The following is an 18,396-nucleotide window of genomic DNA, read 5'->3' on the forward strand; positions in this document are numbered from 1 at the left end:
TTTCATGCATTTCTCTTGTATCCAGCACCTTTGTTGTTGTTGTTGTGGCTAAGTCGTGTCCCCCTCTTTGCAAACCCATGGACTGCTGCACGCCAGGTTTCCCTGACCTCTTGTATCCAGCACCTTAGTGAAAGTGAAGTCGCTTGGTCGTGTCCGACTCTTCGCGACCCCATGGACTGCAGCCTACCAGGCTCCTCCGTCCATGGGATTTTCCAGGCAAGAGTAATGGAGTGCCATTTCCTTCTCCAGAACTTTAGCACTTTACTGAATTATATTAACTTTTTGGCACTATTATTAATTCTGGCGCAGTTTCCCCGTTGAGCATGTTGGAACGAGCAGGATGGATGCGCCCTGCTCTCCTGCAGCCCATCGATTTTCAACATCGTTGAGGGGAAAAGAAAAATTAAACAGACTTGAAAAATCTCTTACATACATTGAAGAGAATGAAAATGGTGCCATACGACAGTACTAAGGGTCTACGCGAGACAAGGTAGTCAGGGGAAGACCTGCCTTGGAGGAGGTGACACAGTCTAAGCGCTGAAGGGAAAACACTTTCCGCTTAAGGGTGAGGTACACAGTTGAGGTAACTTTCCACAAGACTCCTCTAGCTTGGCTATGCTCCCCCACCCGCCGGCTACCGAAACCCTCCTGGCCCGCCCCGCCCCGCCCCGCCCCGCCCCGCCCCGCCCCGCCCCCGCCCCGCCCCGCCCCGCCCCGCCCCGCCCCGCCCCGTCCCTGCCCCGCCCCGCTCCGTCCCTGCCCCGCCCCGCCCCGCTCCGCTTCGTCCCTGCCCCGCCCCGCCCCGCTCCGTCCCCTCCTCTACGGCCTTTTGCAGCCGCGCCATACTCTGCCCAATTGAAAATGTCTCACTGCCTAAAGGGGCAGGGATTGGCCCTAAATTCCTGAGGCTGACGGAAGAGGCGGGGTTTATGGTAGGCTATTATTATGTATTGACGCGACAGTCCAAAGGTCGGCGGAAGTGCTGGGTGTTGTTTCCGGAAGTGGGAAAGGAAAGCTTGAGATGGCGGCTGCGACTCTTACCGAGAAGGTACGTGCCGCTGGTTCTATCCAGGGTTCTTAGTTGGGGAGGGTTCTGAGGGCAGCAGGGGCGAGAAGTGGAGGAAGTGCTTGTGTGCCGGGTCAGGAAGGCGCAAATAATGTGGGGCCAGGATCGGCGATGAGCGCCTGGCCCGGCCCGCGGGGACTCACCTGGGCTGACCGGGAGAAGCCTAACCGGCCCTTACTCAGCCTCTCCTCCGCCATATAGGTGCCGGTGGGTGGAGCAGAGGAGCAGCAGCCTCCCTCAGGAGCCGAGGAGCTGGCCGCCCAGAAGCGCGAACAGAGACTGCGCAAATTCCGGGAGCTGCACCTGAAGCGGGTGAGTTGTCCTGGAGGCCACCTGACACATGTCACCTGGCCAGGCCCGTGCACATTTGTGGAGGGAAGAGGAAGGCGCACCTGTGCGTGTGACAGATCGGCAGAGCTGGATGAAAGTTCTGTCCCGGTGGTTCTCAACCTGGCAGCACATTGGAGTCACTTTTGGAAACGGACATGCTTTCTCCAAACCTTTTTTCGAGTTTGGGGGGGAGTCTCTCACTAACAGCCTCTCTGCAGTATGACCCCAGTAAGCTCTTCCAAACAGAGGGAACACATGCAAAGGAAAGGAATTCATATCAGGGATAGGAGTCCAGCAAACAGCTGGCTGCAGTTGGAGCCAAGAAACAAAAAAGCAGCTCTTGACTGTTTCAACTCAAAGGGTCCTGACTGATGGCTCGGCCATGGTTTCACAAAATCCTCACCCACACTCAGACTACCACAGTGTGACAAATGCACAGCGGTACAAACCACAGAAATGACCACACAGCACCGTCTCCTGCTAAGACCAGTGGTCAATACAGCACTAGCCTCACTCCCTTCCTCCTGCCTCCTGTATAAAAACTTAAGTATAATCGTAAAAACAATCAAGAGTATGCCCTGACTTTCTGACCCTGCCTAAGCCAGAGCTTCCTGCAGTCACCCGATACAGACTCAAATTCTGTAAGTAGGTGTTAACCTTTTCACTGAAATGTCTGCAGTTCCCCGTGGTTTGCTGTTTCCTTCAGTGTAGCACATTCAGCTTTGACCACATGTGTGATTTTGGAGTCTGGATGGCAGGAATGACAGGTTGAGAGAAGTCTGTTTCTTTACCCAGAAAAATTTGATTCAGAATCAAACACACTTACCTATTTACTTGGAGGGACTGTGTAAAGAACATGGGGTTGGTTATTAAGAGACGCCTCTTCCTGGACTGACTGCCTCCAGCCTGTGACCCAACAAACATCTAACTTAAGTTGTCCCTGAGATAGTATACTTGTTTTGGTTTATGCAGTTAAATTTATTTTAAAACAGACTCCTCATACAGTAATTTAAATGGGGAGTGCCTTTCACTTGCCATAAGGTAGACTGCTAAAATATCTAAAGAGCAGGAGTACTTGGGAAGGGTTAGAGATACTATGATAGGTATTAAAGCACAAGCCTCAAATTGAGGCTTCTTCCTTGAATTAGTCAGGATTAAAAGGGAACTGAAAGTAGGATATTTTTTTCATAATGTGAGACATTAACCTCCAGGCATCTGGAATAGCACACCAGTACAGCTCAACACATTTCTTGACTGTATACAAATGTAAGACCTTGCTTAAAATCCTTTGATGGTTCTCTTGCTTTTAGGATAAATGGAGTCCCTTGTTAATGTGTCTACTTGGCCTTGTTTAAAGTGGGGAAAATTTGTTTGGATTTATTTTTATGTTTCAGCCAACAACCTTTTTGTGTTTATGGTTTTAGAATGAAGCTCGTAAATTAAATCACCAGGAAGTTGTTGAAGAAGATAAAAGACTTAAGTTACCTGCAAATTGGGAAGCCAAAAAAGCTCGTTTGGAATGGGAACTACAGGAAGAAGAAAAGAAAAAGGTTAGGAACTGCTCTGCTGTCCTCATAAGTGGTCTGTTCTATTGTATTGAGATAGTAAAAAAAGCTCTTTATCAGCTGCAACACTTTGGGCAAGTAATTTAATCTCCCTGTGATTGTGTTTTCTCATCTGTAAAATGGGATCTGTAATAATTACTTGAGTTAATTATGAATTAAATGAGTCAGTGCATTTGGAACATTTAAGAGAGGGTCTGACAATGGATAAATGTTGAATAATTATTATTTTTTAGATTGATGTACTCACTTCTTATATACAGTAGCAGATAACCAAATTTCTCCTTCACATAGTAATGGTTACTTTAAATGTATTGCTTTATATTCACTTAAAATAGTTCAAATAATTGTATCATAAGGGCAAGCATTAGCTTTTTTCCCTTTCATTTAGGAATGTGCAGCGAGAGGGGAAGACTATGAGAAAGTGAAGTTGCTAGAAATCAGTGCAGAAGATGCAGAAAGATGGGAGAGAAAAAAGAGGAGGAAAAACCCCGACCTGGGATTTTCAGGTAAGACTGAACTTTATTGAATAGGCCTCTGAGATAAGCATGCCTTCAGTGTTTCTGGTTTTAAGAAAGGATATGCCCCTTCGTGGAATATTCTGTAATAGACTTATACTCCTAAGAAAAATATAAATATATCCTATATGGCAGAAGTGAAAAAGGCTCTAGCTGAATTCCTTTATTCCCGCTGGATTCCTTTATTCAGTGCTAAAATTAAAGCCTGTTGGTCAGGATCTTCAGGATATAGGCTATGCTAATAATTTTGATTTTTCTCTGAATAGTAATGATCAAATAAGGTAATATATCGTTTCCAATTCTCATTTTATTTTTAGATTATGCTGCTGCCCAGCTTCGCCAGTATCATCGGCTGACCAAACAGATCAAACCAGACATGGAAACATATGAGAGACTGAGAGAAAAGCAGTAAGTTGACAGGATTAATGCAAGTCCTGTTTTCATCCTGAAGTGATACTGATGTATTGAAACTTGTGTGTTTACATAAACGTATATACATAAATACACACTGTAGTGCTTAGGTATGGATTATCAATAGCTGGTTTTTGTTGTTGTTGCTGCTGTTTCTTGGCTGTGCTGGGTTTTTGTTGCATGTGGGCTTTCTCTAGTTACAGCAAGTGGGAGTTACTCTCCGCTGAAGCTACTCTCCGTTGAGGCTTGTGGGCTTCTCGCTGCGGTGGCTTCTCCTGTGGATCATAGGCTCTCGGTGCACCGGCTCCATTAACTGCAGCACGCAGGCACAGCAGTTGCCCCACATGGGCCCTGGAGCATGTGGGCCTCAGCAGTTACGGGGCATGGGGTTAGTTGCTCCGTGGCATATGTGGAATCTCCCTGGACCAGGGATCAAACCTGTGTCCCCTGCACTGGCAGGTAGATTTTTCACTGCTGGACCAGCAGAGAAATGCCCAACAACTGTATAAGGATAGTTTCAGGTCTTGATGACACCGTTTACTGCTCGTCCGCAGCAGTTAAGCCGACCACGTGATTATCTTGCTAGCTGGGCATTCTGCAACTGGGTGTTGAGAGATTATCGTAGTTACTCATATTTTGCAACATAGAATGCTTTAGTGCCAGGATAGGTGAGCTGCTGTAAAGGACCAGAGAGTGAATATTTTAGGCTCACAGGTTATCTGGGCCCTGTCACAACTACTACAGTCTGCCCTTGTGATGTGAAAGCAGCCATAGAGCAGTCCTAGACAGATGGGTGGACTGTGTCCCAGTAAAACTGTTTCTATAAACAAGGGGCTGGAATTTGCTGGCCTGCTATAGTGGAAAGAGAACCTGAAGCTGGAAGCAAGTCCTTTAACCTCTGACCCTTGGCTCTTTCATCTGTAGAATGGAGGTGTTGAACTAGGTGATTTCTTAACTTTCATCCTTTACAATTCTGTATCCTCTTTTCTCTTGTTGTTTTTTTTTTTTTTTAAAAAGATGAGATAGGATCCCACAGTAAAGACATTTAGGTATTTTATCTCTCTTCATGAATGGTAGTTTAGTCTGAAAATGTGGAGCACTTGCAGTGTTACTCCAAGTCCATGTTGCTGTCTTTTCAGTGGAGAAGAGTTTTTCCCAACGTCCAACAGTCTTCTTCATGGGACACATGTGCCTTCCACAGAGGAAATCGACAGGATGGTCCTAGACCTGGAAAAACAGTGAGTACTCCATACAGCAGCCATCTCAGTAAATGTTTTGTGACAAAATGGACATAACGTGCTTGGAATGAATTAAGATAGATGTTCTACTCGCTCATGTCTAACCTTGCATCTCTAGCGGTATTGGGGACAGAGAGCAAGTATGAATTGAATCCATTTGATTTGGAATGAAGATGTAAAATATTGATGGAATTGAGTTATTATAATTGAAAATTATAAATAAAATTATTCTCTTTAAAGAAATTATTCTTAATGCTACTTTAACAACCATGGCACTCTTTGATTTAAAGAAGTATAAATGTTCTAGTAAACTTATATATTTGTTTCTTAATACTGATAGGGTTGTTTTTCCTGATATTGATCAGGCAGAGCAAAATGAATTTAATTTATAGGAGCTCATACTCTTCAGTATTAAGATTAGTGTCTAGTACGTACTGTATACTCTGTTCATATAAGCTGCGGCTATTAATATAATTATATTTATTATAATTATTAACTAGTAATACAATCACTGTTACAGTTGTCCCCTGTACCTCGTGTACCCAGTTCCTGGCGGTGCATCACTATTCTTTTAGAAGCGTTCTGCAGATTTGTTTGTATTTACTGAATTTCATGGTTCATACCCAGGGATATGCTGTTAATTGGCGGTTTCAACTTCGTCTTGATGAAAACTGGGCTCCCCCCACCCCAAAGTGTGCTGGTTTAAGTGTACTGATTTTTTTTTTTTGTCATGTTTTATTAATACCAAAAAGGAAAGCAGTTTTGAAATTTATTTTCTTCTCCCAGAATTGAAAAACGAGACAAATACAGCCGGAGACGTCCTTATAATGATGATGCAGATATTGACTACATTAATGAAAGGAATGCTAAATTCAACAAGAAGGCAGAAAGATTCTATGGGAAATATACAGCTGAAATTAAGCAGAATTTGGAAAGAGGAACAGCCGTCTAATCCCATCAGGAACTGTTAGGAGCTTGAGAATAGAGTGAAAATTTCTGCTAGCAAATTGAAGTTCTCTTCAGAGTTATACTGTAAACTAGAGCTCCGTTTGTGCCCTCCCACCCAGCATTTAAAAATAAATGTTTTTTCTTAAATGTATACTTCATGTATATTTCCACATTTTTTGTGCTTGGATATAAGATATATTTCTTGTAATGTACTTGTTTTGTAAAAATCTACTTTGTATAAATTCTATTATTTTTCTATGTATTTTAAATGTGTATGACGAATCTTTGAAGCATTGTGGGTTTAAGGAATGCTGGTAGCGTATGTAAGTGCAGTCCTTGTTACTTTGAGTATTTTGATGAATTTGATAAAATCTAGAACTGGACTCGGGAACCATGCAGGGCTGTGGACTCCATAGCTAAGGATGGTGATGAGGAGACGACAGTGGCTGCTGGAGGGCAGGAGCAGCTGTCTCCATCGAGGGCTGCGTAGGACCAAGTTCAGGAAGTGGAATTGTCCTCCCGTAAACAGTGGCCAGGTGTAGTTCCCTTTTGGGAAGGAGCTAACTTGTGGAAGAGAGTCCCTACTAAGCATTGTATCATTTAAAACACATATCTGGGGACTTCCCTGGTGGTCCAGTGGTTAAGAGTCCACCTTCCTGGGTTTAATCCCTGCTTGGGGAACCAAGGTCCCACATTCTCAGTCACTTCAGTCATGTCTGACTCTTTGAGACCCTATGGACTGTAGCCTGCAAGTCTCCTATGTCCATGGGATTTTCCAGGTGAAAACACTGGAGTGGGTTGCCCTTTCCTTTTCCAAGATCCCACAAGCCCATGCCCTGCAACTGGAGAAACCCACATGCCTCAGCAAAGACTCAGCATAGCCAATAAATAAAATAAGTATTTATACATTTATATTTATGTAAATAAACACACACGTGCTTCCATTGCAAACGTGGTCAAAATAGTACAATGAGTCCTACAATAATTCAGTGCCTGTCTTTAATAATTACCAACTTACGCCAATCTTTGTTTCATCTTCATTTCTATTCACTTTCTATAACTCTCATGTTATTTTAAAGCAAATACTAAATGTATAATTTCATCTATAAATATTTCACTATGTATCTGAAAGATTAAAAAAAAGACTACAATGCTATTATCACAATAATAGTCCTATTTTAATAAAACTAAAGAGTAAAGATTGGTATAATTTTTTCTGTGTGTTGATAAAAATGCTAAGTACTTAATTAGAACATTCCAAATTAAGAAAAACCTGAAACTCAAGAAAATTTCACAAAAACTTCAGCTTTAGTATTTATAATTAATAACCACTGATGATTATTCCCTTTTAAAATTTATGTAGTACTTTCTATTTCTGCTCTTATTTTATCTTCTAGCATTTAATCTATGTGCAGTTAGGTCTGACCACAGCCTGGATGCTACCTCTGAAAATAAATATATATATTTTTCTTAATATGTATATTTTTTATTGAAGTATAGTTGACATAATGTTTCAGATGCACAGCAAGATGATTGAGTTATACACATTTTTTGGAGATTATTTTCCAGTATAGGTTACTCAGTTCAGTCGCTCAGTCGTGTCCAACTCTTTGCAACCCTGTGAATCGCAGCACGCCAGGCCTCCCTGTCCATCACCAACTCCCGGAGCTCACCCAAACTCACGTCCATTGAGTTGGTGATGCCATCCAGCCATCTCATCCTCTGTCCCCTTCTCCTCCTGCCCCCAATCCCTCCCAGCATCAGAGTCTTTTCCAATGAAGCAACTCTTTGCATGAAGTGGCCAAAGTATTGGAGTTTCAGCTTTAGCCATTAGTTCTTCCAAAGAAATCCCAGGGCTGATCTCCTTTAGAATGGACTGGTTGGATCTCCTTGCAGTCCAAGGGACTCTCAAGAGTCTTCTCCAACACCACAGTTCAAAAGCATCAATTCTTCGGCGCTCAGCTTTCTTTGCAGTCCAACTCTAACATCCATACATGACTACTGGAAAAATTTTGGATTTTTGAGCCCCCCAAAATAAAGTCTGACACTGTTTCCACTGTTTCCCCATCTATTTCCCATGAAGTGATGGGACCGGATGCCATAATCTTAGTTTTCTGAATGTTGAGCTTTAAGCCAACTTTTTCACTCTCCTCTTTCACCTTCATCAAGAGGCTTTTTAGTTCCTCTTTGCTTTCTGCCATAAGGGTGGTCATCTGCATATCTGAGCTTATTTATATTTCTCCTGGCAATCTTGATTCCAGCTTGTGCTTCTTCCAGCCCAGCATTTCTCATGATGTACTCTGCACATAAGTTAAATAAGCAGGGTGACAATATACAGCCTTGATACACTCCTTTTCCTATTTGAAACCAGTCTGTTGTTCCATGTCCAGTTCTAACTGTTGCTTCCTGACCTGCATATAGGCTTCTCAAGAGGCAGGTCAGGTGGTCTGATATTCCCACCTCTTCAGAATTTTCCGCAGTTTATTGTGATCCACACAGTCAAAGGCTTTGGCATAGTCAATAAAGCAGAAATAGATGTTTTTCTGGAACTCTCTTGCTTTTTCAATGATCCAGCGGCTGTTGGACATTTGATCTCTGGTTCCTCTGCCTTTTCTAAAACCAGCTTGAATCTCTGGAAGTTCACGGTTCATGGATTGCTGAAGCCTGGCTTGGAGAATTCTGAGCATCACTTTACTAGCGTGTGAGATGATAGGTTATTACAACATACTATACTTGTGCTAGACAGTAAACCTTTGTGGTGTGTTGCCTATCTATTTTTTAAAATTACAAATCTAGCATTCTATCCATACGAAGTCAAGTGGAATCAAAATGTAAGTTTTTTAGGCAAAGATTGATAGATTTTCTAAGATGCATATATTATTGATACATATACAAAAGCTTTTCTACTGTGCTTGAGGAAAAAACATCAAAAAAGAAAAGATGGAGAAATTGGAAAACTAAATGAAATGGTAGCACTGAATATGAAATAGAAGAAACAAGCTAAAGTAAAACATCATCACATAGTCCAGTCATTTTTAAACATGACTGCTCATTAGAAACATCTGGAGCTCTGGAGGAAAAAGAAGCAATACCTGGGTATTTGTATTTTTCAAAAACAAATTTCAAGATAATTCTGATATGCACCTGGATTTTAAAAAGTGATTACAGGTTTTCCTATGAAATCATAGTTTTGGTGATACAGAGTTCTGTTTTTCTGTTGACCAATCATGATACAATGGTGTTAAACAGTTAATAGCTACATAATCACAATAGTGAAGAATTCCAGAAAAACATCTACCTCTGTTTCATCAACTATGCTAAAGCCTTTGACTGTGTGGATCATGAGAAACTGTGGAAAGCTCTTGGAGAGATGGGAGCACCAGACCGTCTTACCCTCTCCTGAGACCAGACGGGCACCAGACCGTCTTACCCTCTCCTGAGACCAGACGGGCACCAGACCGTCTTACCCTCTCCTGAGACCAGACGGACACCAGACCGTCTTACCCTCTCCTGAGAAGCCTGTATGCGGGTCAAGAAGTAACAGTTAGAACTCTGGAACAACTGATGGGTTCAAGATAGAGAAAGGAGTATGACAGGGCTGTCTGCTGTCACCCTGTTTGTTTAATCTGTACGCTGAGCACATCATGAGAAATGCCAGGCTGGATGAGTTACAAGCTGGACTCAAGATGGGGGAGAAACATCAACAATCTCAACATATGTGGATGATACCATTCTAATGGCAGAAAGTGAAGAGGAAGTAAAGAGCCTCTTGATGAGGGTGAAGCAGGAGAGTGAAAGAGCAGGCTTAGAACTCAATATTAAAAAACTAAGATCATGGCATCTGGCCCCATTACTTCATGGCAAATAGAAGGGGAAAAGTTCAGAGTAGTGACAGATTTCCTCTTCTTGGGCTCTAAGATCACTGCGGATGGTGACTGCAGCCATGAAATCGGAAGACGATTGCCTCTTGCCAGGAAAGGGATGACAAGCCTAGACAGTGTGTTGAAAAGCTCAGATGTTACTCTGCCGACAAAAGTCCGTATAGTCAAGGCTATGCTTTTCCCAGTGGTCACATGCGGTTGTGAGAGCTGGACCGTAAAGAAGGCAGAGTGCCAAAGAATTGAACTGTGGTGTTGGAGAAGACACCTGAAAGTCCCTTGGACAGCAAGGAGATCAAACCAGTCGATCTTAAGGGAGATCAACCTTGAATACTCTTTGGAAGGACTGATTCTGAAACTCCAGTATCTTGTTCATTTGATGTGAACAGCCGACCCATTGGAAAAGTCCCTAATGCTGGGAAAGACCGAGGGCAGAAGGAGAAGAGGGCGTCAGAGGATGAGATGGCTGGATGGCATCACTGATGCAATGAACATGAACATGAGCAAACTTCGGGAGATGGTGAGGGACGGGGAGGCCTGGCATACTGCAGTCCCTGGGGTCACAAAGTGTCTGACACGACTGGGTGACTGAGCAGCAACAACATGTCCCTTCATCAGGGACTCTGGGCCATAACTTTATGCTTTTTCATCATCATGTAATATGGTTTTGCTTTAGCCGCTGTGGGACTCTGGTTCTTGCTCTGTCTGCCCTCTGATGGAGGAGGCTAAGAGCCTTGAGTAAGCTTCCTGACGGGAGGGGCTGGTGATGGGAAAAACTGGGTCAGCTGTGGTGGGCAGGGCCTTGCTCAGTAACACTTTAATCCAATTATCTGCTGATGGGTGGGTTGCACTTCCTGGTAGTTTTTGTCCTGAGGTGACCCAGCCCTGGGGACTACATGCTCTATGGTCGGGTTGATGGCGAGCTCCAAGAGGGTTTACGCCAAGGCGGACCTTCCCAGCCCGATGCTGCCAGTGCCCCCATCCCTGTGGTGAGCCCCTGCCCACCCACGCCTCCACAGGAGACCCTCCAACACCAGCAGCTAGTTTTGGTTCAGTCTTATGTTGGGTCGCTGCTCCTTTCCTCTGGGTCTTTGTGTGTGCAAGGTTTTGCTCGTGCCTTCCAAGTCTGGAGTCTCTGTTTCCCCCCAGTCCTGTAATCAAATCCCGCTGACCTTCAAGGCCAGATTCCCTGGGGATTCCCAGTCTGTTTGTCAGATCCCCAGGCTGGGGAGCCTGAGGTGTGGTCCAGAACCTTCATAACAGTGGAGAGCTTCTTTGGAATTATTGTTCTCCAGTTTGTGGGTCGCCTAACTAGCGGGTATGGGATTTGATTTTATGGTGATTTTGCCCCTCCTACTGTATCGCTTCTTCTTTGTCTTTGGATGTGGGGTGTCTTTTTTTGGTGGGTTCCAGCATCCTCCTGTCAATGGTTGTTCAACAGTTAGTTGTGATTTTGGTTCTCTGGCAGGAGATGAGTGCACATCTTTTTACTCCACTATCTTGAACAGGAAGCTCCTGAAAATAAATATATTTCATTTCCCATTTCCACTACCTTAGTTCAGGTCTTTAATCCTGAGTATTGCAATAGCCTTAAACAAAAAACACATTAAAACACATTGTCAAATAGAATCTGGCAAGGTATTTACAAGAATATATGGGCCAGCAGGGTTTATTCTAAGAATGCAAGAGTAGCTTGAAGGCCTGTTAATTGCCTGTCCAATATCAATTCTCTTCATAACCAACCAAACCCTGATTTTTTTGGGGTGAATTTGTGGTAAAATTTCCAGCTAAACATTTGTTTTCTCCAGACTGACCTGCTATTCCAGGTTGTTATAGCTCTGGCTAAGATGACACAATCTAATCTGAGAAATCTTTTGCTTTCCTCGTAAGGGAGCCACTCCCTGCTTCCCCCGTTCTTCTTCCTGCTTGGATCATACATGAGAGGGCTGGAGTTGTAACAGCAGCCTTTTTGTGCCATGAAGTAGCAAGCATGAGGACAGACTTAATGTGCCGAGGAGAGTGGAGCTTGCATTCCTGTTGGCAACACCGAGCAGTGGCACCAGGCCTAGACGCCTGCCTCTCATCTTCCTGTTACTTGCTGCTGAAAAAATGTGTGAACAATGCATGGTTCGATTTCAGGACAGATGTGAAATATACAAAAATCAGTAGTTTTTCTCCACTCTAGAAATAAATACCTAGAAATGGAGTTGGGAGGAAAAAGGTTACAATAGCAATAACTATTAGTATCTGTATATACATATACATGTATATTTATATATATTGGCCAAGCCTGAGGCATGTGGGATATTAGTTCCCCGACCAGGAGTGAATCCATGCCCCCTGAATTGGGAACAAAGAGTCTTAACCATCGGATTACCAGGGAAGTCTAGCATATATTTGTTGTGGAGTCTGCTCCTGTGGGTGGGGTTGGACCAGCGGCTTGTGAGGGTTTCCTGGTTGGGGCAACTTGTGTCTGTGTTCTGGTGGATGGAGCTGGATCCTCTCTGGAGGGCACTGCAGTGTCCCGAGGTGAGTTCTGGGTGTCCATGGGCTTTCCAGGTGACACTAGGGGTGAAGAGCCCACCTGCCAAGGCAGGAGGCATAGAGATGCAGGTGCAGTCCCTGGGTTGAGAGGATCCCCTGGAGAAGGGACTGGAAGCTCACTCCAGTATTCTTGCTTGGAGAATCCCATGGACAGAGGAGCCTGCTGGGCTATGGTCCATAGGATTGCACAGAGTCGGACATGACTGAAGCGACTTAGCACACACGCACACATGGAAAAGCATGCATATGGTGCCTTTCTACAAACAAACAAAGAAAGCTTATGTGAAACTTATGGCTTCGAGCAGCCTGTCTTTTAATGTTCAGGGTTGTGTTCCTGTTTTGCTGGAGGATTAGCATGGAGTGTCTTGCACTGGAGCTTGCTGGCTCTTGGGTGGAGTTTGGTCTCAGTGTAGGTATAGATGTCCATCAGCAGATGAATGGATAAGGAAGTGTGGTACATATACACAATGGAATATTACTCAGATATAAAAAGGAATGTATTTGAGTCAGTTCTAATGAGGTAGATGAACCTGAAGCCTATTACACAGAGTGAAGTAAGTCAGAAAGAGACAAATACTGTATATTAATGCATATATATATATATATATATATATATGTGGAATTTAGAAAGATGATACCGATGATCCTATATATAGGACAGCAAAGGAAACACAGATGTAAAGAGCAGACTTTTGGACTCAGTGGGAGAAGGCGAGGGTGGGAGGATTTGAGAGAACAGCATTGAAACATGTATGAAGTGAAGTGAAGTCGTTCAGTCGTGTCCAACTCTTTGCGACCCCATGGAGTATAGCTTACAAGGCTCCTCTGTCCACAGAATTTTCCAGGCAGGAGTACTGGAGTGGGTTGCCATTTCCTTCTTCAGGGCATCTTCCCGACCCAGGGATCGAACCCAGGTCTCCTGTGTTTCAGGCAGACACTTTACCGTCTGAGCCACCAGGGAAGACTTGAAACATGTATATTACTGTATGAAAATAGATGACCAGTGCAAGTTCGATGCATGAAGCAAGGCACCCAAAGATGGTGCTCTGGGACAACCCAGAGGGATGGGGTGGGGAGGGAGGTTCAGAATAGGGGGGATACATGTATACCTGTGGCTGATTCATGTTGATATATGGCAAAAACCATCACAATATTGTAAAGTAATTATGCTCCAATCAAAATAAATTAATTAATTAAAAAAAAGAATGTATTTGTTGTTGTTTAGTTGTTAAGTTGTGTCTGACTCTGGCAACCCCATGGACTGTAGCCTGCCAGGCTCTTCTGTCCATGGGATTTCCCAGGCAAGAATACTGGAGTGGGTTGCCATTTCCTTCTCCAGGGGACCTTCCCAACCCAGGAATCAAATCTGTGTCTCATGCACTGGGAGGTGGATTCTTAAGACACTGAGCCACTTAACACTGAGCCTGGGTTAAACGAGAAGGCACAGGACATATGTGAAGAAAATTATAAAATCTAATCAAAAGAGTTAACATGAGACTTCAACTTTCAGTCAAGATGGAGGGATGGGAGATGGATTTATCTTGCTGCCTGAAGCAAAAACAAAAGAAGCTTATGTGAAACGGCAGTTTTCTCTCTTTCACCATGTTGGGTCTCAGTTGCAGCATGCGGAATCTTCTCTGTGTCACGTGGTATGTTTCAGAGGGTGGGGTCTCTTTCTGTGGCGCCCTGGCTCAGTAGTTGTGGGCTTAGTTTCTCTGCAGCACACAGGATCTTAGTTCCTGGATGAGGGATCAAACATACATGCCCTGCATTACAAGGTGGATTCTTAACCATCAGACCACCAGGGAAGTCCCAGCAGTTTTCAAGATACTGGAAATAAAACAAGGAGGCCCAGTGGTTCCGAAGAGAGGAAACAAGGGTAGCCCTCTGATCAACTGAGCTCACTGGGTTTAAAGAATGTCCAGGCTATGGTGCATGGTGGGAGAAGCCAGGCAGAGCCCAGAGGTGCCCAGAGTGCTGGAGAGAAGGGAGCTGCACGCAGAACTGGGAAAGTCCACAGAGGTCTCAACAAGCATAAGGCAGAATATGTGTGTGAGGAAATGACTGGAAGCTGAGGGGAGAATCGAAAAAGCAAGAGAGTTCCAGAAAGACATCTATTTCTGCTTTATTGACTATGCCAAAGCCTTTGACTGTGTGGATCACAATAAACTGTGGAAAATTCTGAAAGAGATGGGAATACCAGACCACCTGACCTGCCTCTTGAGAAACTTGTATGCAAGTCAGGAAGCAACAGTTAGAACTAGACATGGAACAACAGACTGGTTCCAAATAGGAAAAGGAGTAAGTCAAGTCTGTATATTGTCACCCTGCTTATTTGTCTTATATGCAGAGTACATCATGAGAAACACTCGGCTGGAGGAAGCACAAGCTAGAATCAAGATTGCCGGGAGAAATATCAATAACGTCAGATATGCAGATGATACCACCCTTATGGCAGAAAGTGAAGAGGAACTAAAAAGCCTCTTGATGAAAGTGAAAGAGGACAGTGAAAAAGTTGGCTTAAAGCTCAACATTCAGAAAACGAAGACCATGGCATCCAGTCCCATCACTTCATGGCAAATAGATGGGGAAACAGGGGAAACAGTGGCTGACTTTATTTTTCTGGGCTCCAAAATCACTGCAGATTGCAGCCATGAAATTAAAAGACGCTTACTCCTTGGAAGGAAAGTTATGACCAACCTAGACAGCATATTGAAAAGCAGAGACATTACTTTGTCAACAAAGGTCCATCTAGTCAAGGCTATGGTTTTTCCAGTAGTCATGAATGGATGTGACAGTTGGACTATAAAGAAAGCTGATTACCGAAGAGTTGATGCTTTTGAACTGTGGTGTTGGAGAAGACTCTTGAGAGTCCCTTGGACTGCAAGGAGATCCAATCAGTCCATCCTAAAGGAGATCAGTCCTAGGTGTTCATTGGAAGGACTGATGTTGAAGCTGAAACTCACTTTGGCCACCAGATGTGAAGAGCTGACTTATTTGAAAAGACCCTGATTCTGAGAAAGATTGAGGGCGGGAGGAGAAGGGGATGACAGAGGATGAGATGGTTGGATGGCATCACCGACTCGATGGACATGGGTTTGGGTGGACTCCGGGAGTTGGTGATGGACAGGGAGGCCTGGCGTGCTGCGGTTCATGGAGTTGGACTCGACTGAGCGACTGAACTGCACTGAGGGGAGAATAGCGCCTGGCACTCGCGCATGGCCAGGAAGAGTGTTTCCCACCAGCTGAGCTGGAAAACTTTGTAATTCATGGCTGAGGTTTTGCCTCAGTAGTGGAGATTAATTAGCCCTAGACTAAACACTGCTTGGGTTTTGCCTAAAAATCTTAAAAGTTCAGATGTAAAAGAATCAAACGGTTTCCCTCAGACACACAGAGCAGATTGTGGACACAGTGGGGGAAAGGGAGGGTGGCCTGAATTGGGAGAATAGCATGGAAACATGTCAAACAGATAGCTGGTGAGAATTTGCTCTATGACTCAGGAGGCTCAAACTGGTGTTCTGTGACAGCATAGAGCGGTGGGGTAGGGTGGGAGGTGGGAGGGAGGTTCAGGAGGGAGGGGACACATGTATACTTATGGCTGATTCATGTTAACATATGGCAGAAACCAACACACTATTGTAAAGCAATTATCCCCCAATTAAAAACAAATTAATTTTAAAAAACTAAAAAAAGAATCACACTGTTTCCAAATAGTTTAACCATATCCTAGAACAAAGATTAAGAATCATTATAATAAACACAGAAATATCCAGTGCCTAAAAAATCAAGTTCACGGTGTCCAGCATCTTCAGAGAAACAGGAAAATAGGACTCATAATGAAAAAAAAAAAGTAAATCAACCTACACTTACCAAGAAGTGACACAGACGTTTGAAGCAAGAGACAAGTCAGTTACTATAACTGTACTTCACATGTTCAAAAAGTTAAGAAGAGACATGAAAAGGTCTACATTGAACTTCTTGACATGAAGATTACATGTCTAAGATGAAAAAATACTGAATGGGCTTAACTGTAGATTAGACATCACAGAAGAAAGTAGTGGACTTGAAGACATAGCAACAGAAACCTTCCAAAAGGCAAGATAGAAAGTAAAAGAAATAATAAGCAGGGTATCAGTGAATTAGGGGACCCTGTATGTGTAATTTGGAATTTCCAGGAGGTAGGAGGGAAGACACTGCTGCCCATAAAAGGCGCTGAATCTGAAGTCTAGTCTTTCTCTCTCGAAGGATGAGAAAATATGAGAACTGTCATGAAAGACATATTAGCACCAAGCTGAGGTCTTTTCCTTGACTTTAGCCGCAAAGTTCAAAAGGGACCACCTGTCTCAGGTGCACTTACCTTCGAGACACTTCTTGTCCTTTGGAAAATGCTGTGCAGGGAGAATGGAGATGATCTATGTCAGTCTCTCTGAACCCATCCATGGTTCTGATGAAACTGAGTGCCTAGAAGAGGAAGTGAGGTCTGTTTGGGGGGATATAGAGGATGTGGCTGGAAACAGAGGCGATGTTAGCGAGCCCCCTTTGACACCAACCTGACTGCTGCTGAGGCCCCATTGCTGGTGGCTTAGTCACCAAGTCGTGTCTGACTCTGCAACCCCATGGACTGTAGCCCACCAGGCTGCTCTGTCTATGGGGTTTCCCAGGCAAGAATACTGGAGTGGGTTGTCATTTCCTTCTCCAGGGAATCTTCCGGACACAGGGATCAAACCTGGGTCTCCTCCATTGCAGGCGGATTCTTTACGACTTAGCCACCAGGGAAGCCTGTTAGCCATGACTTATTCTAAGAGGGAGGCGGCAGAGGTCCTGTTTAATTCCCCCTACGCCCCACCCACAGCAGTCTTGTCTGAGTAATCCCCTCTAACAGCATTCCTTCCTACCTACCCTGCCCACCAGGGCAGGGCTGCTCCCCACTGACCCTTTTCTTCAACACTGTGACATCTCAGTGGGGACACTTTCCTCACTGGCTCATTGATTTCAGAGGCCTTCCCAGAGAAATGGAGGCTTAATTCTCACATGACCCAACTGTGTTTTTCCATTTGGAAGGCCTGGTTGAACGTGTGGTGAAGCTGCCCATGACAAAATGATCTCTAATTGTTACAACTAGTTGTATTTAGCACATTGTTCCCAGCTGGTCTGGGGTGACTTTGCCCCTGTTGGCTTCTTCTTAAGGCCTTAGTGAAATGGGGCAGGGGCGGGAGGAGGGGGGTGCGGGGTGGCTACTAGCAATAACCTCACAGGATGGTTGCTGGTATTAAAAGGATAATCCACACAAAGCTCTTAGTGCCATGGGCTTTGCTGATGTTGTTGTTGTTGAGTTGCTAAGTTATGTCTGACTCTTTGCAACCCCATGGACTATAGCACTCCAGGCTCCCCTAACACTGTGTCCTGGAGTTGGCTCAGATTCATGTCCATTGAATTGGTAATGCTATCTCATCCTGTGCTTCCCCCTTTCTCTGTTTGCCTTCAGTCTTCCCCAGCATCAGGGTCTTTTCCAAGGAGTCAGATTTTTGCATCAGGTGGCCCAAGTATTGGAGCTTCAGCTTCAGCATCCGTCCTTCCAATGAATATTCACAGTTGATTTCCTTTAGGATTGACTGGTTTGATCTCCTTATAGTCCAAGGGACTCTCAAGAGTCCTCTCTAGCACCACAATTTGAAAGCATCAATTCTTTGGTGCTCAACCTTCTTTATGGTCCAGCTCTCACATCTGTACATGACTACTAGAAAAACCATAGCTTTGACTAGATGGACATTTCTTGGCAAGATGATTTTTCTGCTTTTTAATATGCTGTCTAGATTTGTCATGGCTCTTTTTCCAAGGAGCAAGCGTCTTTTAATTTCATGGTGGCAGTCACTGTCCACATAGATTTTGGAGCCCAAGAAA

The 18,396-nt window shown here is 44.1% G+C and overlaps 1 protein-coding gene and 1 long non-coding RNA gene across 2 annotated transcripts; one reads left to right on the forward strand and one right to left on the reverse strand.

Annotated features, from left to right (window-relative positions):
* Window positions 1-890: 890 nt before the first annotated feature.
* Window positions 891-7,204, forward strand: SYF2 (SYF2 pre-mRNA splicing factor). Its single transcript, XM_055574102.1, has 7 exons — window positions 891-1,048; window positions 1,268-1,378; window positions 2,821-2,946; window positions 3,350-3,467; window positions 3,794-3,884; window positions 5,027-5,125; window positions 5,912-7,204. Exons 1-7 carry the CDS (start codon window positions 1,022-1,024, stop codon window positions 6,075-6,077), a joined length of 738 nt encoding a protein of 245 aa, XP_055430077.1. The 5' UTR covers window positions 891-1,021; the 3' UTR covers window positions 6,078-7,204.
* A 6,506-nt stretch (window positions 7,205-13,710) lies between these two features.
* On the reverse strand, window positions 13,711-17,293 carry LOC129647035 (uncharacterized). Its single transcript, XR_008712248.1, has 3 exons — window positions 17,046-17,293; window positions 16,853-16,956; window positions 13,711-14,234 (listed from the first exon to the last, which is right to left on the reverse strand). It is a non-coding gene; the product is annotated as an uncharacterized LOC129647035 (long non-coding RNA).
* Window positions 17,294-18,396: the final 1,103 nt, after the last annotated feature.

The sequence above is a fragment of the Bubalus kerabau genome, chromosome 3 (assembly GCF_029407905.1).
Source record: "Bubalus kerabau isolate K-KA32 ecotype Philippines breed swamp buffalo chromosome 3, PCC_UOA_SB_1v2, whole genome shotgun sequence".
Lineage (NCBI taxonomy): Eukaryota > Metazoa > Chordata > Mammalia > Artiodactyla > Bovidae > Bubalus > Bubalus kerabau.